General features: G+C 35.4%; 2 protein-coding genes across 6 annotated transcripts in view; one reads left to right on the forward strand and one right to left on the reverse strand.

Moving 5' to 3' along the window:
• LOC110104369 (probable plastid-lipid-associated protein 12, chloroplastic) overlaps positions 1-2869 on the forward strand; it is a 24940-nt gene extending 22071 nt beyond the window's left edge. For 2 of the 3 annotated variants that reach the window (XM_020833442.1, XM_020833441.2), the window contains 2 exons: positions 2260-2367; positions 2535-2869. In XM_020833442.1, coding sequence (XP_020689101.1) covers positions 2260-2367; positions 2535-2613 — 187 coding nt within the window. In that variant the 3' untranslated portion in view covers positions 2614-2869. Of the gene's footprint in view, positions 1-2259; positions 2368-2534 lie in introns of those variants that run through there. The other variant, XM_028699182.1, reaches the window with a different exon arrangement.
• A 1652-nt stretch (positions 2870-4521) lies between these two features.
• The window catches only part of LOC110104358 (callose synthase 3), a 52280-nt gene continuing 30495 nt past the window's right edge, over positions 4522-26306 (reverse strand). For 2 of the 3 annotated variants that reach the window (XM_020833422.2, XM_020833423.2), the window contains exons 28-43: positions 16881-17043; positions 16650-16801; positions 15838-15947; positions 15614-15739; positions 15435-15503; positions 15141-15327; positions 13442-13592; positions 10020-10139; positions 9830-9948; positions 9641-9724; positions 7721-7833; positions 7388-7617; positions 6494-7288; positions 6348-6398; positions 5110-5295; positions 4522-5013 (exon numbers count right to left, since the gene is read on the reverse strand). In XM_020833422.2, coding sequence (XP_020689081.1) covers positions 4768-5013; positions 5110-5295; positions 6348-6398; positions 6494-7288; positions 7388-7617; positions 7721-7833; positions 9641-9724; positions 9830-9948; positions 10020-10139; positions 13442-13592; positions 15141-15327; positions 15435-15503; positions 15614-15739; positions 15838-15947; positions 16650-16801; positions 16881-17043 — 2902 coding nt within the window. In that variant the 3' untranslated portion in view covers positions 4522-4767. The remainder of the gene's footprint in view (positions 5014-5109; positions 5296-6347; positions 6399-6493; positions 7289-7387; positions 7618-7720; positions 7834-9640; positions 9725-9829; positions 9949-10019; positions 10140-13441; positions 13593-15140; positions 15328-15434; positions 15504-15613; positions 15740-15837; positions 15948-16649; positions 16802-16880; positions 17044-26306) is intronic. The other variant, XM_028699183.1, reaches the window with a different exon arrangement.

Below are 26306 nucleotides of genomic sequence, written 5' to 3' on the forward strand. Positions count from 1 at the left end.
GGAGTGGACGTAGGTCATTGTTTGACCGAACCACTATAAAAATCTTGGTGTGTTTTTTTCTTATCTTCATTTACTTTTACTTGCACTTAATTTTTTCATAATTATTGCGTGGTGAAATTTGTGAAAGAAAATTTGTTTAAGTTTTTGTTGTCAAATTTCAAAAATAACAAAAAGATTAGAACTCCTGTTTAGGGTTACTTTTTATTGAGAAAAAGTTTTTCACAATTCACCCCCCCCCTCTTGTCATTTAGTGATTTCATATTTTGCCAATATATTTGAACTAGTTCTATTATTTTTCAACCTATGGGGATCAACCTTATTTCATCATTAAAAAAAACGCTTCCAAGTTATCTGTCTAATATGAAAATACCATTGGGTTCCCAGGAATGCAGGAATACAACTCGTAACTCCATCCGAATTATTTAACTTGTCTAGATTCATATCTAGACTGATTTCATTTAAATTAGATCATTTTGTTGTTTTAGTAATCGTTCATATTTTTATATGCTACATCTAGAAGATATTATGAAGCAGTTGTAACTTTGATACTAAATATGATGTAAGATGTCTATTTGTTTAAAGTTCTTAATGCAAATCTAATGTGAGATAAGAAATTCATATCGACAAAATTTAACGATAAGAAACATTAATCTTAAATAGCTATTCATTATCTTTAATAAAATAACAAAACTAAATGTAAATCACCAATAGCAAACATAGAAGAAGGAAGAAGAATTAATTTAAGAATTCACCAGAAAGTAAGCAACGTGCTGGTACAAGGAGAAAGCTTCTTTTAGAATCCTTCAAGTCTCTCATTTGATCAACTAAAACTTTTGAGTTCAAGGAATTTGAAATCCAAAGTGAAGTTTTATGCAATCGGTAATCAATTTTTCCTCTTATATTATAATACAAAACCCCCAAGTAGTTATCATAATCAGCCATTGAAGAGTTATACCCACAGTTGCCAGTCACATGTAAAGAAAGCCGTAGAAATAGAGAATGCCAATAATAATATTCAGTTAGATCTCAAGTTGAGTCATGCTTAGTTATAGGATGGATTATTTGATTTCAATTCAAGTAGGCCTACTTTACTCAGTTAAATTCTATCTAAACTTGTTCAATTTATGATCAATTTTGGATCTTTTAAAAAAAGTTCATTGTCTAACAAATATGTGTGCATTTGTATATATAGTTGCATGAATGTATTAGATAAATGCATATTTGTATTCATTCATATGCATGCATTCACTTGTTGATCTAGTTTAGACCTAGCTCGATTAAAGTTTAGTTTGGGACGGTTTTCTTACTGCTTCTTAAAATAGCTTTCAAGTACAAAAAATAAATTTTTATACTAAAAAGTTGCTTTAAGAAGCAATAAAAAAGTTGTCTCAAATGAAGCATAAATATTGATCTAACTAATGTAGGACGTTGGAGGTTATAGAATTTGCTTAGGGGTGTCAATTTCGGGTCACGGGTCAGGTTCGAGTCGAACCCGAAATTGACCCGACATTATTCGGGTCAACCCGAACCCGACCCATTTATGAAAACGGGTCGGTTTTCTGGACCCGAACCCAACCCGCTCCGGGTCCGGCCGACTCGAATGACCTTGGTCGAACAAAAAATTGCTAGCTTTCGAGTCCAAAATTGGGTCAAACTCTGCATTTCGGGTAAAAACGGATCAATCTCGGGTTGGCGAGTTAAAACGGGTTTTTTGGGTCAAAAAAGGGTCATTTTCGGTCAACGGGTCAACCCGAACCCGATCCGTTTCGGGTTCAGGTTGCCCGAACCCGAACCCGAAATTTTCGGATCGGGTTCGGGTCGGGTCCAATATTGACACCTCTAAATTTGCTAATATAGATTTATAATGAGCTACATATTATCACATGACTACATCCAAATTCATAAATCATAAACTCTCAAGTTGCACAATTATATATTGCGATTAGTGTCTAAATAGTAGAAAATCCACTACAATCATCTCTCTCAAACCTTGATTTCCTGAAGAAATTGTGCATTAAAATTGAATTTTCCGTTTCATCTTACTGAAAAAACTTCAAGAAAAAAATTATGCACGGCACATTTCAATATGAAATAAAAATTAGTTTATTATGGGTTTGAAAATCATTAGATTTTCTTTACTTTATATGCAGCACTAATTTCAAACTAAATTCAATAATATTCAAATCCATCTTTATATAATTTCTATCAGGATATTCTAACATAATGTAGACTTACATTCTATTATGTTGTATTCTGCAGTAAGTCTGATGCAACTAAATTTAAAGCAACAATAAATAGTGCAGCATATGTTACTGGCTCAATCAGATTCCCCTTCGATATGAAAACTAGTTACAGCATGGAACTATTGTAAGTTGCCAATTTGCATTATTTAAAGTTAGATCTTTCGACATATTGGTTTTCTTAATAGATATAATTTGTTACAAACTATCCACGTACGGTACGCATTTCTGCTCTGCAACAACTGAACTGATAAACTTATCTCAAGTCGGCCATGATTTCTTCCTTATTTGCAGGTACATAGATGACAAAATCAGAATAACTCGACAAAATGAAGATATAATATTGATTCACCTGCGCAGAAGCAATAAATAAAGCATAATAGAGAAATTTAAAGCTGTAAGTATCTGAAATTTCCATAGTTTCTTAAATGAGATTTGGTCTTAACTTTTTTGCCAGCTTCCAGCAACCGCAAATTATAGGTATTTCTGCATGCGTCATGTACAGAAATTATTATATGTTTGCAACATTGTAAGTATGTTAACCTGTTTCATTACACGCATTATGCCTTGTTTGATATATATGTGAATTAAATGAGAAGCTGGGAATGAAGGAATTTGATTTGTCAACATTTCCCTTAGTTGTAGAATCCATAGATTAAAAATTTATAGAACGCTAACCTTTATACAAAAGCAGTTACAATACCTCCATTTCTAATATAATTCAGTTGTACTAAGCTTTATACCATGATCAAACATTATGCGTTGGAGAGATTATTCTGTGCGGACAGTGAACTGACGTCAAACACATTTCACCGTGCAGAGACCAATCAGAATGCGCCACATCAATGGTACCGAGATGGATATCGAGCTGTACCGAGTGGTACCAAGCCGGGTACTGAGCAGGGGGTGATGTGGCACATTTTGGTTGGCCTCTGAACGGCGTTCGGCGTCTGCATAGAATAATTTCACTAACATTAAATATCACTTAAAATGCCCAAGGGGGTGGAAAGAGTTTGTTCTATCTGCTCTAAAAAAGGTTAATGGACATGCTAATACTGATATGTATGTACAAGTATTAATGACCATCATCATTGTTATATTTATTCAAAGAGCCACAAATGAAATTTATATGAAAATATTGTGCAATGTACCCTACATACAAACCCAATGAAAAATAATATTAATCAAATGATTTCAGTATCCTTTGCAAGTTTTCAAATCTCAAGGTATCTTGTATATAAAGTAAAATTTAAAAGTTATGCATCATCTTTAAACTAATTTTGTCTTCATTTTTCATATCAATTCGTCATCAAAATTTATATTTAGATATAATGAGCAATTATTTTTTTTAAATCAATAAACTGAATATTAGAAAACAAAAATAAAAAAGATAACTGATGTATGAAATTAGGGTTTTCAAAATGCATTAGACATAATTTATAATATGTTTGAGATGGTTGTAACGTTTTATAAAATGGGTTATAAAAAAAATAATAATTTTGCTAATATAATTATAAAAAGTATTTTTATCTCAGATGTTTTTGAAAATGAGAAAATTATAAAATTATAATTGTTTGAGAAGCAAAGTATCCAAAAAAAAAAAGCTATGTGAAATAAGCACTTAAGTACAACACTAGTGCTTCATTTAAGCCAACTTTATTATTACTTTTTAAAATAATTTTAAGTTTTATATTAAAAAATATTTTAAGAATCAATATGAAAGTCATCCCAAATAAACACTAAGCCTGCATGCTAATATATTAAATAATTAATAATCAAGATCTTAAAAGCTACATCTAAAATCATGTATATGTAATTCAATTTTTTTTTTAATGTACTTCAAAATTTTGATTTGAGGAAATTCAAAATGATGAGGTGAATTTCAATCTCAAGGGACAAAAAAACAAAATTATTATTTTTATATATTTTTAATAGAAATAAAATGATATTAAAGTGATGAAATGATGAGTTAAATTATAACTCATTATAATAATAAATTAATATATAAGCTCAAAAAAAAAAAAAAAACTCTAAAAATTGACATCTACAAAAAAATCAACAATAAAATATCACAACTTATTATTAGAATTAAGTTTCAAAAAAATCAAATTAAACAAACAGTGCATATCACAGTAAGATGCCCAAGACCAAAAGAAAAAAAGGCGCCCAACATTTTTTTTTGTGGGTTCCAACAGTAACTGCAGAATGTATAAACCCAGAAGATCAGAATAGAGTGCTACAACAAATACTGGAAATTTCAAAGGGATGGAATAAAGACAGATTTATAGCTGCCAAAAACCCAATAACTACATTTTCATTAATGAAATTTCAAACAAGTCATCACCAATATCAGATATATTATGGGTCATTGGCACCCAAAAACACAGAAAACCCTGCTCATACAAAAGATACAAAGGAAACAAAAAAACAAAAAAACTTGGAAAAAATTAGTAGTTTTGGAAGAATAACATACAAATGCTCCAATCTTCTGGTCATGGTTTGCATGCCAACTTCATTCACTATTAATTTAATCCTTGTTTCGAGCTCTATCCTTCTTGTGTCCACCAAGAATGCGAGAAATCTGAAGTCCTCTACTGAAAGCTTGATTGAATAACATTCTTGTCTGGAATTCAGAAACAAAGGGAAACCATGCCAAGAAGGCTATAGGAGTGAAAAGAAGCAGCCCCATCATAATCTCATAGCCTCGAGCAAGAGCTTTAATGGAGCCCCACAGCCCAAATCTGCGCATAGCACCTTTGCATGCTTGTGCAATCTGAACAAAACATTAAAAGAAGTTAGGAATCAAACAAGAAATAAAATAATGAAATATAAGATAAGATGGTAAAGTTAAATGATAGTGTAAGCGTACCAAAAGTAGACCCCAACCAGTTGGCAAGAAAGCGAGGAAACAAACTATGATATCCTGGAAGGTCATGTGAGGGATAGCGATCAAGATGATCAGAATAGACATGAATGTAACAAAGATTAAGAACTTGATCAACCGGAAAACAAGCTGAAAGTCCGCACTGAATCTTTGCCTTCCAACAGATACAGTCTGCACAAGATAACAATAATGAGACGAGATTATTGCGAATAGTTAATGAGTTAATAAACAAGACACAGATATTTTTAAAAGGGAAATTTAGTAATTTACATACATGTCATTTTATATCATCCTATTTACATATCTAATACCTAAAATTTTAATATTACATACATACCACCCTATATTATTTTAATATCAAATATACTACTCATATTTCCTTCCCACCACTCATATATTTCATTTCTATCACTCATATTTGATATTAAAATGAACTATGGGTGGTATGTATGTAATATTAAAGGTTTAGATGTTAAATATGTAAATAGAATAGTATATGATAGTACGCATGTAAATCTCCCTATTTAAAATTGAAGAGAGATAGAGAGGTCCAGAGAACTAAGGTTGTAAATAGCTCCTGAAATTGATACAACATGCCTGTTTAAAATAGGCTTATATCACTTAAACAAACAAAAAATGAAACTTGATTAATACAAGATTATATGTATTTAGATAATCAGACTCCCACTATTTCAATATTGCAAGCAAATTTAGGCTTTATTTGGGACTGCTTTCTTATTGCTTCGTAAGACAGATTTTTATTATAAAAATTAAAAATTTTGTACTAAAAAGTTGCTTTAAGAAACGATAAGAAAGTCATCCCAAACGAAGCTTTAATATTGAAGTTAGTAGGAAAAAGTTGGTATTAGAATGCAATTTTTAAAAAAATTCTTAATTCTTGAACAAGAAAAAGAAGGTAACCAAGATGAAAATGGATACTTGGAAACTTATGAACCCAACAAAACTGAAACTAACACAATATATTTTGAAACTGAATCCTAGAATGTTGGGGTGCCTCAAAGAACAATCACTAGTGAGTTTACAACCGAAGACACTCAAAGAAAGAAATTTGCATCAAACCAGATCGTGCTGAAGACTACAATGACAAATTCACTCCATGAAAACAAATCAACATTAACCAGATATGAAAAGAAATAATAATTTAGGTAAGTTATCATGGACGACAAAAAATTTAGATTCTGCCAAGAATCATAAGAGCTCACCTTCATGACAAGCAATACTACCAAGATCACAAGCCAAGAAACGCCATATACCTGTAAAACAAGGAACCAATTAAGTTAAGATTCCCATTTTCACCTGTGATATTGCAACATATCATCTTGCTTAAGATAACTAGTTATAGATATACCAATATGCTCTTTGTCTTAGTTATATGCAAGTGATAGAGAAGCCCGTATTGATAAATGAAAAATCGAAATGACAGCAGTATCTCAGTAGTGATCCCTCGCTTTCCCGAATATTTCAGATGGTCTTGCTCCTTCTCCCACCATGATTCCCAGCTTTTATCTGCTTGCACGCCAATCCCACCACGGTTGCTGATCCACTTGTTCCAATCAGTCCAGTCATCAACAATTTTTTGCCATTCAAATCCAGAAGGATTGAACAAAAATGGAGCAAACAACCAAGTCCCAACCATAAACCACATAGAAGCAGTAATAAATATGTATGCAACTGCAGATCTATAAGGCTGCCCAAATATTTGATAAACAACAAGTAAGATCAACAACTCCATGCCCTTGACAAAATGACTACGAGAGTAAAGCCGATAGTTCTCAGCAAACTTGGCATGGAAGACAACAAAACCACGGCCTGTACCCCTATACTCAGCACCTCCATGAAGCAATGTCCTTCCATAATAGTGAGTTTTGGTTCCAAGAGAATATGTGAAGAAAACAGAAGCTAATTGTAACTGCATCATGATGAATTCACTTAGTGCCTTCCGGAATCCTTTTTCAAGACCAATTTCCATCATCATGGGTAGAGCCATCAAAAACCCAAGCTGCACAAAGGATTGTGAGGCAAGAGCAACTTGAAGGGGATGGTTGTGAATGAACCTTTTACCAGTTGCCAAACCTTCATCAAGTCCACTAAGAACAAGATAGAGACGTCCATATAGAAAAACATATACTGTCAGGACAGTCAACTGCAATTTAAAGAAAAATAAAAAATAAAAAAAGATGATCAGCTTCAATTCATAAATTCAAAAAGTCCTTAGAATTTTGAGGTAAAAACTGAGATATACCAGAGTACTAAAATAAGATCCCACAGTTGTAAAATAACATGACATCATCCTAAAGAAATCAAAACGGTGACCAAGTCTATATATGTCACGGCTCAATGTCTGCTCGCCATTTCCATTTGCAATCTTTGCTTCAAATAGCGATATCTGATTAAGGCCCACATCTCTTCCTTTACCTACTTGCAAGTATTCGTGATGCGTAACACTGCCTTCACGGAGAGTGGAATTGAAACCTACACCACAGAAGAAATAAAAAGTACTCAGATTGTTGATGAGTTTGCTATCATTGTCTTGGAAAATAGTGAATACATAATTCAACTTAATTCATGAAGATACCAGCAAAGATGTCCTCGCTTAAATTAATTATCTTGGAAGCCTTACTCACACCACCTCTCGTGAGATGAAAGAGTCTATCAAAAACATCCGGGTGACCATAGTGAAATCGAACCCTAAACAGCAAGAAACAAAGAACTGTATAATAAGAAAATTATGAGAGAAGCAACTGGAATTTATAATCTACTTCTGATTCTATTCAAGGAACCAAACATGAAAATTGAGTGAGAACTACTCAGGGATGTGCTGACACTACTACAATCATTTTACAACAGTAAATAGGCAATGTACACACATATTTACCATATTGGAGGCTGAGGAGAATAAAAGATCCAGCGTTAGAAATATTCAAAAGAAAAACGGAATGCTTAATATAACATTGCAATGAATAACAACCTTTTTTTTTTTTTTTAATTACAACCAATGTAATGCAGCACAAGAGATTACGGCTAAGTTTAATTTCAATATATTTTGAATTTTTTAGTATTTTAGATTTGATTCATGCATTTGGTTAGTTAAATTACATTTTAAGATAATTTCAAGTTTGAATTTGATTTATTAGGATAGATTTTAAAGTTGATAAGTTTAGATTTAAATTAAAATAGTTGATCATATCCTTTTTACTTATCTTTATGATCATCACATTATTTGATAATCACTAAATGAATTTAATCGAGATATTCCCTAAACCTAAACCCAACAATAATCCCTTGCTTCTCAACTGCTCACATCGTTCCTCCTATAATTTCTACAACCAGAATTTGCATGACCAAACCACACAAGCCTCATAACACCAATCAACATTAACCTCATTTATGACCCTCAAATGATTTAGCATTGTGACCGCACAAATTATCCGAGACCTTTGACACCTTTCTTCAATGGCAGAATATTTTGATTTAGCTTAGTTGGACTATTTTGAATATTTCTTCATAATATAATAATCTAAAGAAGGCAAAACAATTCCCTAATATGAGGAACATTTTCACTAGGTAAAAATCACAAGTGTTAAGAATAGAAATAATGAGTGTTGAAAAAGATCTTGTTGCTCAATATGTCAATCATTAATCCTTGAAGAACACTGGCATTAATCTACTACTTCAATAGATGGGGTTGGGTTTCAAATCAGTTCAATTAGCATGCATGAGGATATCAATTAATTTCGTGACAGAGGAAAAGCTGAGAAACTTCTGCGAGGGAGGAGTCAATAGACAATGAAATTTACTAGGACAGAGAAGATGAAGAAAATATGTTGAATCAAATTATTAAGTTATCATCAATTACAGGTCATGAAAACAACTTCATAGAAACAGGTTATATGATAAGTTCAAAAAATAGGAATAATTATTTAAATTTAAACTTATCTAAACTTAATGCTATGGTATGATTCAAATTCAAACCTGAAATTATCCACAAATGATAATTTAACAAACAAAATGAATAAATAAACTAAATACAAAAATATTGAAATTGAACTTAACATTTATCATTTGTGTTGCATCATTATATCTCAAAATCACTAACCTAATCCTACAACTTTAGCAAACAAAATTTCAAACCTTTTAATTTAATCAAAAGTTCATCGAAACTTCGGATACAAAAAATTAACATTTTGCCGTGTCTGCAACATTAAAGCACAAAAATGGGTGTAAATGATATAAAAAAGAAGAAGTATTATCTAAAGGGTATGTCTATAAGAAAATATAAGGAAAAAAAAAGAAGAAGAAAATCATGCATGAATATCCTCAATTATGAGGATTACTGAAAGCAATTATTGAAAGATAATAAAAAATATCTCCTCAAACTGAAGCATTGATATAAAAACGTTTCTTCCTGTGCAAAGACTGAAAAGAGGATTAGCCCTAGAGCTTTAACAAAAATATCAAACATTTATTCTTCATGTTGCTGAAGAGGAAATCTTACCTAAGAGGATTTGCAAGCAAACGCTGACCAATTGTCACAAAACTTGTTTCCTGATTTGACATAAACCATGCAAGAGAAGAAACACTGCAAGAAGCAGGAACAAACCTCTAAGATTTCCAGGAGAAGACGAAGGCAGAAAAAGCATTTAACATAAAGCAATCATTTTAAACAGAAATTCGCAAGCCCTACCTTCCCGTGAATATGTGCTCCCTGACACCAAGAATTGAAGGGTATCTCACACCATCATGTTTTTTTAAGAACTCTTGAAGCAGATTTCTCATTTTTAATGCCTCTTCCAGATAATTATCCTAGATGAATAGAAACCATTGAAAACATTAAATATCAATATTAAATGAGATTCAGAAAGATCAAAAGCTACCTGATTCATGTCTATTGTCTGCAAACCTTCACCACGAGTGAAAATAATGGCATGATTTTGATTTTCTGGCTTGCCTTCACCCAAAATAGCAGGACCTGGAAGTTTTATCCGGTAGATGACCTATGAATAGAGAAACATACAAGTGATTAAAACAATTTAAAGCTACACATGCTTAGATACAGGAACAGGAAAAAACAAAAAGATTCCTATCGAGAAGGTGCATACAACATCATCAAACTTTAACTTCAGAACAGCTATCAATAAAAAAGTTATCTTATATATAAAATAAGCCCATTTTTAAAATATGGTGATAACTATTTACCTATTTGTTTTTGAAAAAAGATGCCTAGTGATTTATGGCTTGACAAGTTTCCTTTGTCTTACTACAAAGTGGATAGCCCAACCTCTTTTGATCACTCTCACATCATCTTACTAATAACCCTCGAAAACTTAAGCATAGGTTCATGTTTAATTACTTCTGGACTAAGGAGCGAAGGTTTTGGGATACTCTCATTGATGTTCCTTCTCAACAGAAACTGGGGAATCTAATTTCTGTTTTTTATCAGTATTTGTAGGCGCTTAAAGAAGCTGTTAAAATGAAAATGTGGTCTTCCTCACATTTAGAGGTCAAAATGTTAAACTTCAAATCCCACCAGCAAGAGCTCTTGTCTCTTCTTAACCAAGACCCTTTGGAACCCCTCTTTGAATTCAGCTCTCTTACAATCTGCAATGAGCAATTGCCTTTATGTGCTTCCTCTTGGTCTTCTTGGATTAGGCAGAGATCCAAAACCAAGTGGATTTTTGAAGTCAAGGATGACCTTAAGTTTTTGTATGCCAAAATTAATATTAGGGAGAACTATAACCTGATTAAGGAGGTTTCTACTCCTGTTGACACCTCTTCTCCTCAAGACACATCTAGTGCCCTTATTCACCACTTTTCCAATTCATACAACTCCCCAAGGCCCTCCAACACTGACCTCACTGCCAATTATTTGGGTCAAGTCATTCATCCTCACCTAGCTCTTCAGCTGATTAGCCCCATTACTGATGATGAAATAAAAGCTACTGTTTTTTCCTCACCCTCATCTTATGCACCTGGGCCTGACAGGTTCACCTTTGAGTTATACAAGAATACTTGAGACTATTGGGAGTTATGTTTGCAAAGCTACCAAGTACTTTTTTCAAAACCTATTACCTTCCCAAAAGAGCCAAATCTCTATTGTTGCTTTAATTCCTACGCTTTGTCATGATAAAGATGTTGCTGATTTCAAATCGATCTCTCTTTGCAATATCTTTAATAAAATCATTGTCAAGATACTTGCAAACAATCTCAAACCTATTATGAGTAGCTTGATTCATCCTGCCCAAGCTGGGTTTATTCAGGACAAGATATCTTCTGAAAACATTATACTGGCATCTAAAATGTTAAAAGAGTCAACAAAAAGCCTGCTCTTTAGTTGCCCTGTGCTAAAACTGGATATTTTCAAGGCCTTTGATATTATCTCTAGGGATTTTATTTTTAAAAAGGCTTGTGCAAAAAAGTCTGCCTCTGATTTTCATTTCATGGATCAAAGCCTGTATTTCTAATGTTCATTTTTCATTGTACTTCAATGGAGATCTGGATGGTTTCTTTCCATCTACCTCGAGCCTCAGACACAGTTGCCCACTCTCTACCTACATTTTGTATTTTGCCATGGACGCTATACCCAATTTGTTGCATTCTACCACCTCTTCACAATTATTTCAAGGGATCAACGTTAAGAATCTTAACTTTACTCATTTTCTATAAGCTGAAGATCTATTGATATTTGGTAAGGCCACCTTATAGAATGCTACCTCCCCGAATGGAAATATTGCTATTTTTTCCCTCCTTTTCTGGGCTAAAAATTAACAATGCCAAGGGCTCTATTATATTTTCCCAACACACTCCTCTGGCTTTGGATATTTGCAATATTCTCAAACCTTAACTTGGCGGGGAATTATCTGATGTACCTGGGCCTTTATACCTGGCCTCTCCATCTCTTCCAGGAAGCTGCACCTATCAGACTTTGATTTTCTTACTAAGAAAATCACCTTTCTGCTCTCGACCTTGAAAGCAAATTTAATTTCTTTTGCAGGTAGACTAGAGTTTGTGAGATTTACTATTTGGAACACCATCGCTTATTGGATAAGGGGGGCCATTTTATCAAAATCATGTTCTAAACTCATTGACAAGATGTGTGCCAAATTATTTTTTCATGGTGACTTCAAAAGTTAAAAAAAAAAAAGCATCTTATTTCTTCGAGAAACACCTGTCTTCCTAAGAAGTTTGAGGGGCTGGGTATCCCTAGCATCTCCGCCCTTTATCATGTTTTTGATTGTTCCCTCATTAGACGTCTGTACAATTTGATAGCCCATTAGCCAGCTGGTGCAAAGCACACTATCCTTCCCCTTGGACAACGCCCCCTACTGAAGCTACTCCTTTTTGAAAATTTGTTCATTTGGTGGCATCTAACTAAACGCCTTTTCTCCTTTATTATCAGAAACGATAGCTCTCACTCCATGATTTGGGACCACTGGTTATGGCATGAACTTGGTTGTTTTGTTTGGTCTTGAGAATCTCTCTCCTTTTTTAACTCCTTTAGCCTTGTGAAGGACTATATTATTTCTACCTCCTGGAAGCTACCTGATAGTGCCCCACTGCACATTAAACAAGTTATTCTCAATGTCCCGGTGCCTGCTGCTCCCTTGATATCAGATTCAGCAACTCTGATGTCACTACTTTAAATCTTTCTTACTTGCATATTATGATAACTTGCAGCCTGTTAATTGGTTCAGATTCAGCAACTCTAATATCACTACTTTAAATCTTTCTTACTTGCTCTTAAATTCTCTATTTTTATTTGGATTGCACTGGCAGGGGGTTTGAAAACAATAGATGTGCTATTTAAGTGTGGTTTACAGGTGGATTTGGATTTCTGCCTGTGTAATGGTGCTAATGAGAGTGTCACATTTATTTTAAGTGTGATTTCTCGCTCTCTATCACTTCTGAGAAATTACCGAGAAGTGCTAATTTCCTATTAAACCTAATATCTCACAGGTTTTTGGATTATTTGCGGAGTTGAATTATGATGATAAAATCAAAAGCACTTCCATTTTCAGGCCATTTGCTGTTCTTTGTATTTTATTTTGAGGGGGAGGAATGCTTGGAGTTTAAGCATCATCTGAGCTCCATAGCCACAGTTTATTACAAAATTAAAACTGTTTTGCGGGACAAAATTGTTGGTTGGAGGTCTAAGGCACAGGTGCTGCACTTTCTACTTTGAACATAAGTCTTATAGATGCAGATTTATGTTTTTTTTTTTTTTTTTTTTTGCTTTTTCCTACAAGTTCGAATCTGATGAAAACAGTGACAAGAGCAAGAAAAAAAAAAAGCCAATCACCTGATCAAGATTCTGCACAGGGTCTGCAGCATTATCATCGTCAGGTAAAGCAGCAGCCTTCACTAATGTTGAATAATAAATCTTTTCAACCTTCCTATTCTCCTGAGGTAGTTCAACCTCATCAATATATGCCACACGAAGTGATGGATACCTGCAAAGTGAAATCATCTTAGCATGCCATGAATGATTTTTAAGACATTCTTAGCAAATAGCGTCAGAGAATATCAACAAAACTCCAAAAGTCAACTAACAGAAATTTACAGATTTTGGGAATTGAATTTATCGAAATTATGAAAAAAGGAAAGCTAACATCGAACTGAGGTTCTTTTGTGCAGGCTCTCGTTATAAATGTTTTCACAGATAAAACATGCCTTTTTTCAAAATTCCCAACAGAGTATCTATCAGGAGAAATGAAGCAGGCGTTTAGTGGGAAGTAGTTAGGTGAATCGGAGAAATGGGTTCGCTTCCAGTTCTCAGCATAAACCATGTTAACATTAGCAGCAGGGGTTACTAATATCTTAAAACTGACAAATTTACCCAAACCTAGTAGGCTGAATGTATTATCGACTGCAACAGTTGATTAAATTTTATAAGAAGAAAACGCATGAGGCTTTGTATTTCTTGGATGGATGATTCTTTCAAGAATTCTTGTTGGTATTTTATTCATGCTTGATGTTGAACAATTGTCATGCATCATTAGAGTGTGATGCACATGGCAAGTATCACAAGTTGTTCTTGCATGGACAAAGTTGACAAATAGCCAACCCCGATAATTAACACATAATAACCCAAAATGGGTTAATTAGCTAAACATGAAGGTTAATTAATTGAACCACAATGAGTTAATCCTTAAAATGAATCCCTAAAATATCTGATAAATTTATCAATCTCATTGACATTTCTATATTGTTTTAAATCACCTTAAACGAATTTTACAAAATAAAGCAAATGACTCAAGCCCCATATGAATTGCCCGAGAGTAACTCATACCCACTCATAATTCCTGCATAACATTATAACGGGATGCTAAAACAACATGTAGTAAGATAACAACATATTAATAATATGATCACCCTTTCAGACTCATCAGGCTTCTACTAAAGGAGACAAGTGAGCTAGATATAACTATGTAGTTGATTCTTGTCTGCCACAAAATTAGGCTCACTTCAGCGAATATGTTGTCTCAAAAGTGATCCAAAATGAAATGTATTTGGAAACGCATCTGAATTACTTTCCACGGAGGGTTGGGTCCACATCATCCACTTGGTTTCCAAACTGTTAAAGGATCTAAAAGCAAACCTGTTACAGCTTACATGGGTCTTAGAGGACCAAAAACAGGCTCTAATGCAAATAAGGAATAAAGAAAAGAACACTTTTATAAAAATTCATATATATTTCCCTCAATTTGATCATGCCCAAGCCTCCACCTTCACTGTCTTTTCAACATTGTGACTCACCTCACTACTTGTCAAGCAAATCGTAATCACTAGTGATTACTAGACTCATCGCCTTACCACGGTTTTATTTTGCGTTTTCATCAATTAAGTGCAGAATGCGGTAAGGAGCAGCAAGAACAATTTTGACCAAATAAGTCATATATAGTGCTCAGCATTAGTAACATGTGGTCCTCATAAGAGAAAATTATGCTATCTTTTGCATATCATTTACATGCATGCTGCTAAGAGATAATCACACATACATGGTCATAAGCCTTAGAATATCTTGCGCTTGTTGTAAGCCAGAACGCTTTTGCGCTCCATATTGCTGGCAAGATACTACGTAGGTGAATTTCATATCAGCCACAGCCTGGCACTGTGCCCACAAAGATCTTCCGCTTGAATGTTCCTCTGAAGATAATTCGAGTGCTTTATAGCCTTCCATAAGATCTATATTAAGTGATGAGAAAAAAAAAAGGCAAGCATCAGAGAAAGGAACCATTTGATGAGTTAGAAAAAAAAAAAGTAAATCAGCAAAAGATGTGACTATCAATTACCTTTATTATTGGCCATGTCAAGGAAAGACTGAAGCTCCAAAGCTTTTCGATGATACATCATACCTCTAACTGAAAACACAGAACGACAATAATAAGATTAAAGCGAAAATTTTTTTAAACCGCCAGCTCATAGAAAGAGAAACTCAAAGCAGCATCCTAAAGGAATAAGTGCGCTGCACCAGTGCGAGACAGCGTTTGGCCCCTATACGACGCCCATAGACGTAGTTCCTCTTGAAGGTCTGTGTCAGATTTGAGTTCTTCTTCTGAATCATGATTTACACGTTCAAGGAAGTTATTCCATTCATCTGTCCAAATAGATAATTGAATAAAAGTAAGACTATAACATCCAGCAAATCAGTGTCCTGCCATAGGGTGCCAACGAACACATTATAAAAGATGGTACCTGGATAAATTTTTTGCAAATAGAATAGGATGGAAACTCCATCTTCATTTTCCTCTTCCAGGTGAGGAAGTGAGAAAATAACATCTTCATTGTAGTATGGAGTTAAAACACTGAAACAGAGTTGACCAGCACTAATAATCAATAAATAATTCAATAAATAGGTTCACAAAATATTTTAGTTCATAATTTTGTTTTTAAGGAATAATTGTACTATCAAGATATTTTGAAAAAGCGTTGTACAAGTGAAGTCATATATAAGCTTTAACCCAAAACCAATGCAGATATGCAGTGTGCAGTGTAAGATTACCCAGAACCTCTAAAAGATATTTATTTAACAAAAAAACATACAGTAAGTATTAACAAGAATTAACATTCTAAGAAGGTAAATTAAAATTGGAAAAAGAAATGTCAAGTCATAAGCCACCATTCTTCAAATTATTATATCTGGGAAAAATAATAACATAACAAAGAAGATCAAATTAAAACACGTCCAGATAATTTCACCATTCCAGATAAACAACATTAAATATTTTGAATGATTTCAGGTGATAAATACTCAGATTAAAACTTATTGACCATAGAATACAGAGTAGAGCAAAACATTACATTCAGAAAGATAGTATTACATACACAAAGCAAAGTAAAAAGCGGTACTATTTGATAAAAATAAGAAAGAAGAAAAAAGACCAAATGCACTTTTACAAAAGCTTTGCATCAGATACAAAGGTAACATGATATTAAACATATCTAGCTGAATATTGATTAAGAAACAACGATAGTAAGCATAGCTTTGAGAGGCTTTCAGAACTTACGAGAATGGGAGCATAGTTCTCACTTTTGGTGCATCAGGCATGCTCATAAATAGAGAATTACTGAAGAATGAAATTCGTCTTCTAGCCTCTAGATTGGCTGGTACATCCATGGCAGATTCCTTCTCAGTGAGTAGGAGATTAAGCCTTCTTATCTGGAATAATCAAACAACATCAAGCATGCAATCCAGCGTTTGATGCAATATAAAAATTCTCTACAACATAGTGACATACCTTCTCTGTCCAGGCGTCTGATTTTGGCAAAGGAAACCTAATGGCCCCAGTTGATGCAAATAACTGGACATCTTTATTTGAAAGAGTGATGCCCTCTGACCTCCTATAATTAGGTGGGACGCCCTCTGGCCACCTATAAGCTCCTTGGTATGTATCTAGAAGACTGCCCAAGAATTAACTTTAAATTTAAACTATACCTTATACAATAGCAACAAAGCCTAATAAAAACATTCAGAGTTGATGTATGTACAAGTCAGTTAAGTAGAAAAAAAAAATCTGTTGAAGGAAGATTTTGACTAATGATAATCTAAAATTGGTTGCCAAATGAAATAGTAAAGTAGTAATTGCTGGAAAATCGAAAACTGCAACTGAGCAGCATAATGGGCTGAACTTAACTGTGTATCAGAAAGCCCTAGACATAAAGCATAGAGGGAAGAGTTGATGCTATGCAAAATTTAGATGTGTTTTTTAGAAAAGTGACGATGGAGCACTTTCAGAGGCAAGAAAAAACATTGCTATGACTACAATGCAGTATACACCGAATTGTTTAACAGCAGCAGGCTGCCTAAGTTATGTCCCTCTGTCACTGCTTAGGCCTAGCAACATGCAGTAGAAAATATAAAAGGATGATTGTTACAACTGAATAAAAAAAAATAAAATAAAAAATGATTGTTACAACTGCTAAAACAAAAAAAATCGGTAAGAAACCTAAATTATACAAATAAATTCAAAACAAACTTCAATGCATAAAGATATCAAGTAAAATTCCAATAGGAATCTGAAATATAAAACTTCCATCCAATATGGAGTATTGTGAGGAGATAATGAATGCAAATATACCATACATAGATGGCTAAGAGGCTTGCCTTCTACAATACACGCAAAATTTATTTATATATAGAGCGGCCTAGATCATATCTGGAATATATATAATTCTAGAAAGAGTAATAATTATAACAATTTAAAGCTTTTCCTAAGTATTCCCTTAAAATTGTGTGCCGCCATCCAGCCAAATTAATTCCTGATTGAAACTGCATGCTCTTGAAGCTGCAGGATGCCAATTTTCTTTTTGTTGTTGGCGCATTCATTACCCGTTGAATATGCATGCTCTTTGTTGACCCCGACACATCAAACCACGTGCAAAAAATGTGAAAACAGTGATTTAAGCAACACCCACGTCGACACGACGCATCACTAGAAAGGTCAAAAGACCTCCGATTGCTAAATGGACTATGCCGTTGCAATTATGACGTCAAAATTGCCTAAGTGGAAACCCCTCAAAGTCAAATTGGACGAGATTGGACCAAAGGGACGGCTAAGACCCGAAATTAACGCATGGCATCGCCTAAACAATGTCCGATCGCAAAACGAATTTTGTCGTTACATCCGGAACATCGTCGACACCCAAAAATCATTATCAACATGTTCGATTGGGGTAGTCCAAGACGAATGCATGAATTAAGAGGCAATGACGAGCAAATCTAGAAATTTGACATGCAATGTTGCCCAAAAAGCATCTGATCGCAAAACGAACTTCATCGTTGCGCTTGGAATGTCATCAATACTCAACAATGACAGTCAATTTAAGCAATTGAAGTCGCGCGAGAATATCGACATGCATCCCAAGGCAATGCGTGCAAATCAAGGAAATTGAATGATGATTGCAAAACGGACTTCGCCTTTGCGTTCGAAATGTTATCAATGCTCTAAAATCACTTTCAATTTGGTCAATGAAAGGCATGCCGGGAAATCGAAGCGGGTCCCGTGGCGACGACTCACAAATTGAGAAAATTGACGTGTGACGTTGCCCGAACGACGTCTGATCGCAAAATAAACTTCATCATTGTGTTCGGAATGTCGTTGATACCCAAAATGAGCTATAAATTTGACCAACAAAAATCGCGCATGTAAATCGGTGCGACTTTCAATACAATTGCACCCAATTTGAGGAATGCATGTGAATCGAGATCTTTTTTGGGGAGATCATCGCAGTATTTTTATTCTAATTTAGTAATAATTATATTTTATTATTAAATATTATTATTAATTTAATAAAATAAAAAATTAGCTTCTCAAATCAAATCACATTGAATTACCTCGAATGTCTCTGATGAAATCGCTGCTCAAATCCCTTAAATCCCAGCCAAAACTTCGTGTCTCAAGCATAGTTCGTCATGAGCAAATGCCCCTCTCGTTCTTAAAATGAAAAAGAATGAAAACCTTTTTTCTTCTTCAGCCTTGAGAGCCCTCTCCCGTTTACACTTCACGCCGACTTCCTCTCACAATTTGAATCCGACTCAAGCCCGTCATCTATAATTTATCAAGTAGCCTTCGTCCGTCCTGCCTTCTTCATGCAAGCAAACCGCCGAACCTTCCATCTCTAAGTTCTGACCTATCCAACGTCTCGTTCCTGCAATCCCCATCCACGTTGGCTTAATTCGAATCCCTCAATCCACCAAACTGCCTCCTCACAGCAATCAAGATCTTCTGATATCCAGCTTATCGGTCCAACTTCACAGTTGACTCTCAATAGAGATCTGCAATCCCATATGTGATTTTCTTAGCATGGTGGGGGAAAGATCGTCGTGATTCTTGCGGCGAGCCTTAGGCGTGCTTTCCTTAGCACAGCAAGGCAAAATATAAATACCCGTACGCGCCTCAGTGTCATCGGGAAAACGACTACGTTTTCAAACAAGTACTTTCAAAGACCCATACACGCCTTTCTTGGCTTGGTGGGGATGAAGACTATGGCCACGGTGTCACCCTGTGCACGTCTTTCTTAACGTGGAGGGCAAGCTAAGACTCCTGTAGTTTACCATAAACAAGAGAAACGTCACGAGGCTGTCAAAATTCAGTCTAAAGACGCATAAGAATTGAACAAATTACAGGGGACCGAATTTGCAAACTTTTGAGCAATAGGGGACTTGAACAAAACTTAAACAATTAACAAAGACTTGAATTTACATCGAATAACAACGAACTTAACATTGAATCTGATTTGAACTGTAGAGAAAATGACCTAATACTTAAAGTAAAAAAATTTAAGCTGATAATGAAAATCAGACTCAAATATGCAAGTGAGAAAATTATGGTGAATAAAGTTACATATAAAATTTGCATGCAAATAACAATCCATTGAATTAGAAGTGGTGCATGTCATGAATACAAACAATGCACCTCAATCATGCTCATAATTAAATGAAGATACACACTCATGAATAAGATGTGAGGACATATGACGAATGCAAAACTTGTGATGAATAAAGAACATGTAAATGTCATTCACTCACAAATGATAACAAAACTCATGCAATTGATTGATTTGAGACAATTGCAGTGGCTACGAGGACATACGATTGATGCAATAACATCTTTATAGTTGTTGACCTCAACGGTTAAGACAAAAAAAAGAGAAAATAATAAAAAATGCCTAAAATCATTACCTGTGCGTGAAGCCCATCCCGAATCCCTGGCAAAAATCCCGCTTACACCCTATCGGCAGTCTGCAACGGCGCCGAAGTATCGCCTCGCATGTCTCGATCGCACGCCTCGAGCTCGCCTCTGCCTCCGCCTTTAAAACGCGAACGAAGCGTTCGTTCTAAGGGCACTTCTTACACACACGAACTCCATCTCTCCATTCGCAAATCCCGCCTACTCTCGACTCCAAGCCTCGACCGAACCCTCACGCTGCTCTCCTCTCTTCTTCCGAAATCCCAGTCGGACCTCCCCTCTCATCTCCGACCCACCACAAAGCCTCGTCCATCTCTCCTCCTGCAGTCCGACCGAACCCTCACGCTGCTCTCCTCTCTTCTTCCGAAATCCCAGTCGGACCTCCCCTCTCATCTCCGACCCACCACAAAGCCTCGTCCATCTCTCCTCCTGCAGTCAAAGCCTCCCGATCCCCACTGCCTTTGCCGACCTCCTCTGGCCGAGAGAGAGAGAGAGAGAGAGAGAGAGAGAGAGAGAGAGAAAGAGAGAGTGCCGATCTTACCTAATTGAACTCGTCGCTCCTCATCCGACGCCGTCCCTGCCTGCTGGATCGGAAGTTACCACATTCGATCGGAAGCATCAACGGGAGCTCACTGTGAGGGTAACTTTCTCCCCCTCTCACGTGCCTATCTTCGGCCAAATCCCGAAATCCACCGAACAAGAGGGATTTAGTAAATTCGGGATTTAAGCTGTAAATCTTTAAATCCAGGATTTACCCATCGCCGGGATTTAACGTGCACACCAAAATCGTTTAGCTAGATTTTGTGTACATTCGGCTTAATTCCCGCTGTAATCTCCGGCAAAATCCCGTCGATCCGCCAAACAGAGAGAGTGGAGAGGAAAAGCTGTAATTTATTTTAATTAATTATTTTTTAATTATAATTATTTTAATTAATTATATTTATTACTATTAATTATATTTAATTTTAATTAAATGATTATAATTAATTTTTAATTAATTATAATTATTTTTTTTAAATTAATCTTAATTAATACTTTTTTAATTATCATTAATTATTAACAATTAATTATTATTTGTTAAAGTTAATTAATATGGATTAATTATAATTTAATTATAATTAATCATCTTTAATTAATATTTAATAACATAATTAATTATTTAATTATATTAATTAAGAGTAATATAATTAACTAAGAATAGTATATAATTAATTATAATTAGTTAATAAAATAGTTTAAAAAAAATGTTAAAAAGAAAAATACTATACCTCTTTCTCCCTCGACCCGCGCCGACGACCGCCAAGGTATAACTCTCTAGCCCTAAAACTCTGAGAACCCGTTTCATCGCATCGTCGAGACAAAGACCACCTATGCATGCTTTTCTTAGCGTGGTGGGAGGGAGTGCGTCTCGACGCTTGCGACGAAGCGGGTAATCACCAAATTCCTTCTTCGAAGTTCGTATCGCCTTGGAAACCCGCCTATGCATGCTTTTCTTAGCGTGGTGAGAAGGGATCCCGGTGCGATGCGCCGACGAAAGCGGGGATACCCTAAGTACCCGCTTGCGGGGAGGAATAACTGTTGTCTTGCAAAAATATCAATAAAAAAATACTTTTTTTACAAACAAAAAAAAACTACTGCCGGGGGGATCAAAAATCACCGGCCGCCACGGTGTCCTCGAAAAGGGCATCTACCAGCACGCTTTTCTTAGCGTGGTGGGAAAGGCCCAGTTTTTCCGTAGTTTTCCCCTAAACGGGGGAGACGCCGGAAGGCTGCCGAAATTTCGGGTGAAAATGTTGCTACACTCGGACCTTTTTGAACTCAAAGAAAATAAAGGTTTGGACACATTTGAACAACCAAGGACTTGGGACTATGCTCAGAACTCAAATCAAATGAACTTAACTTGGCATAATTTAAAACAAAATCAAGCTCAATCAAGTAATGTTGTAAGGAATGAGAACTTGGTTCAAACTTCATCAATTGAGAACTTGGGAACCAATCAGACAGCCGCAGGAACCAAGCAGCCAGCCGCAAGAACCAAGCAGCCAGCCGCGGAACCAAGCAGCCATCCACGGGAGCCAAGCAGCCAGCCACGGGAACCAAGCAGCCAAGATCCACCATAATGAGCTTCCACTAAACTTACATAAATGAGCTAAACTTTTTACTTCAATAAATGAACTAAAAAACAGCTCATAATGAGCTAAATTTCAGCTCAAAGTATTAATGAGCTAGCAAGCCCAAGAGTAGTCAAAACCAAAATTTAGGATTTGATTTGACCCCCCCCCCCTTGCCTACATCAGACTCCCCAACTTGAAAAACTCATCTCCCGATGAGTTGTCTTTAGCTTTATTCTGAGGAGGCGAAGAAGGCGCATCAAGTTCTTGAATCTTTGCCTCGAATTTCTTCAGGATATCTTCTTGCTCTTTCTCGAATTGGTCTTGAAGAAATTTCTTCCTTTTCTCGTATTTCTCATCACATAAGAACATTAGATATTGGATTTTATACAACTCGTTTTGTAGCGGATCTGTTGAATCTCCTTCAGTCGGAACCCATCTATCCATCGGAAGAGGGACTTCAAGATCTTCTGGCTTGCATTTTTCCACTGGATCACTATTTTTGTATTTTTCCATTTTTTTCTAAAAAGACTCAACAAAACAAAACTCTCACAACAACTGCTATGACTTACCAAGATTTTACTCGAGAAACCGGAATAAGAACTTGCTTTGATACAAAATTGATGCAACCAAAATTATTGAAAGCTAAGGTTGCAAATTAAGAGATTCGTCTTCCTTTCAAAATCCTTCAAAGATGACAAAAAACACTAAATTTGACACTATAAGCTTGTAACAACAACACAACTACCATATAAGTTTTTAAAGAGAAGAAAGATACAATGGGGTGGACACTTGCGGAGAGAAGAAATAGATAAGAAGTCTGAGACGAATTCAAAGAGGGGAAGGAGAAAGAAGCTAGCTCGCAAGCTAGAGAAAACCCGCAGGTTTACTTTCCAAATATTTTCTCACTCACAAAAACTCTTCTAAAACAACCACAAAATAGCCCTTATATAGAGGAAGAAAAAGTTAAAAAAAAATAGATAATTAATACATGTATTTAATGCAACTCAAAATCAGCCAATAGAATACCCTTCACAGCAAGCAGGAACTGAAGGAGCAGCCGCCTGGGGAAGAAATCGAAGCATCAAAACAGCCCCAAAAGTGTGGGAAAATCGAAGCATTAAATGGCTTATAAAGGGGAAACCGAAAAGGCATCTATTGGGAATTAAAATCAACATGGGGAACACCAAAAGGCCTCTTTTGCCTACATCAATTCTCCCCTTGTTGAGAGTTCTCATACACTGATGAGATGACTTTAAAACTTTCATGATGTGTTGAAGGTGCCACATCCAATTGTTGAATCAAAGCCGCGTACTTTTTCTGGATCATTTTTTTTTCTTGCTTTGGATCCTCCATTTGTCGATGAGTGTGCATAATTTTTTTTTTTTGAAATAGAAAGGAAGACACCAAAACCTAAGCTCTGATACGTACCAAACTTGATGCAAGGGCCCCAAATTTTTGCTAACAAAAGAGACTATTCCTAAACAATAGAAGATTACAAGAACTCACTAAAACTAGACAAATTAGACAACAAACTTTAGTATTATAAGAGACGCTTACAGGACGCTTACAACTTTGACTTACAAACAACACTAGAACATAAAAATACACCTAAAGTTGCTTTCTTGGATTGAGAAGAATGATACAAGTGGGGTGGATTCTTGCGGGTAGAAGAAGAGATAAGAAGCCGAGAAGAAATGGAGACAAGCTCGCAAGCTTTCTCAAAGAAGAAAGAAATGAGGGAAGTTGGACAAAGCTCGCAAGCTTTTCCAAACAACAAACCCGCAGGTTTTTTTCTATTCCAAAAATCACATTCTAACATTCTTTTTAAGCCTCAAAAAATCTCCTATTTATAGAAGAAAAGGGCAACCAAACAGCCACCTAAATTAGGGAATATGGAAAACTAAAAGACACCAAATAGAAGGCCAAAAGACAACAATCATAAGGCCAAAAGACAACAAATCTGCTGCAGGAAAACTGCACAAAAAACAGAGAAAATCCCATGGAACCCCCCCCCCCCAAACAGCCACCTAAAACATTAATTAAAACCTATTAGATTTAGGGAAATGAAAGGCCAACAGTCATAACACATCAGCCCCCAAACGGTACAACAAAACAGAGAAGAAAAGCCACGGGAACCAAGCAGACAGCCGCAGGAACCAAGCAGACCGCCGCAGGAACCAAGCAGCCAGCCACAGGAACCAAGCAGCCATCCACGGGAGCCAAGCAGCCAGCCACGGGAACCAAAGGGCAAAGATCCACCATAATGAGCTTCCACTAAACTTACATAAATGAGCTAAACTTTTTACATCAATAAATGAACTAAAAAAATAGCTCATAATGAGCTAAAGTTCAGCTCAAAGTATTAATGAGCTAGCAAGCCCAAGAGTAGTCAAAACCAAAATTTAGGATTTGATTTGACCCCCCTTGCCTACATCAGACGATGTGACCCCCCCCCCCAATCAAATAGCTTGATGTTGATCTTCTATCCACATGTGATCCCACATAAAGAACACTAGTATAGCCTTAAATCTTTAGCGTTTTATGTATTTTATAGATAATTATTTTTTCAATATTTGATTTCCAATATTAAGAACATTATGTATCTTAAAGGCGAGATTCTTTGGATACATAAATTGACTTATGAGGCTTACCGCAAATGCAATTTCCCAAGTATGGTATAGCTGATTAGTCTTCCAATCAATTTTTGGTATTGACCTTTCTTGACTTGAGTACATTTTCGCCAATGTCTATTTTTTTGTCTGCTTCTATTGAAGTTTCAAATGGCTTGTAGTTCATCATATTTTTCACTTAATAAATCCATAACATTATTTTATTGAGAGATAAATATATAAGCTTATGATTAAGCTAATTTAATGCTAAAAAAATATTTACGCATGTTGAGTGCTTGGATCTCAAATTCTACAGTGATTTTTTCGCTAAGTAATTTTTTTTCTTCATTATCATAGCCTATACAATAAGAATTGTCACCCTCCCTTCAATTGAGTGTTTTATAAAGAGTGTATAGTCTTATAGTCTCATTGGCTTTGTCTATATCTTATTCCACACATGACTTTTATGAATCTTCCATACTATGCTCCTAGAGATTGTTTCAACCAATATAATGCCTGTTTAAGTTTGCATGCCTGATTAAAAAAATCTTAAATCATTGTGGGACAGTTGTAAATTTCTTCCAAACCAAAATATAAGAAGGCATTTTTGCCATTATATTCTTTCATGAGTCAGCCAAAGTTAGTAGTCAAAGAGATCAAATCATGAATTTTGTTATTGGAGCAAATGTTTTTCCAGGTTGTATAATCCATAGGATTGGGTACACTTTTGCTACTAACACAGCTTTATCTCTGTCTAAGCTTCCATCAATATACTTCCTCCCAAATCTACATAGTCTTGATGCTGTGGGATGCCTATTTCCTTTCCTATTCTTGAAACTGATTGGTCTTTACTTTACTGCTGGAATTTATTGAACATTGCCTTTCCTTTCCAGAGGTTTCCATCACGTCAATCTCTGTTGCCGTTGTCCGCCAACCAGCCTTATGGAACCTACAACTATCTGGCAATCATCCTTGCATTCTTCAACAGCTTTTGAAACTAAACTTGGGACTTTACAATCACAACGGACTAATCTAACTACTACTCAAAAAAATAAAATAAAAAATAAAAAATAAAACCACTACTCCATGTCCATCATAAGTAAGACAATTCTAAACTACCATATACAACAAAACCGATAACGATCAGCAATTTCACACACCTAGAAATATAAATATAGCATATCGGCTGTAAAAACAGAGCGCTTTTGAATGCACCCGAAAAAATAAAGCCAACACATTAAATGTCAACACCA

Source organism: Dendrobium catenatum, unplaced genomic scaffold, assembly GCF_001605985.2.
Source record: "Dendrobium catenatum unplaced genomic scaffold, ASM160598v2 fragScaff_scaffold_1220, whole genome shotgun sequence".
In the NCBI taxonomy this organism is placed as follows: Eukaryota; Viridiplantae; Streptophyta; class Magnoliopsida; order Asparagales; family Orchidaceae; genus Dendrobium; species Dendrobium catenatum.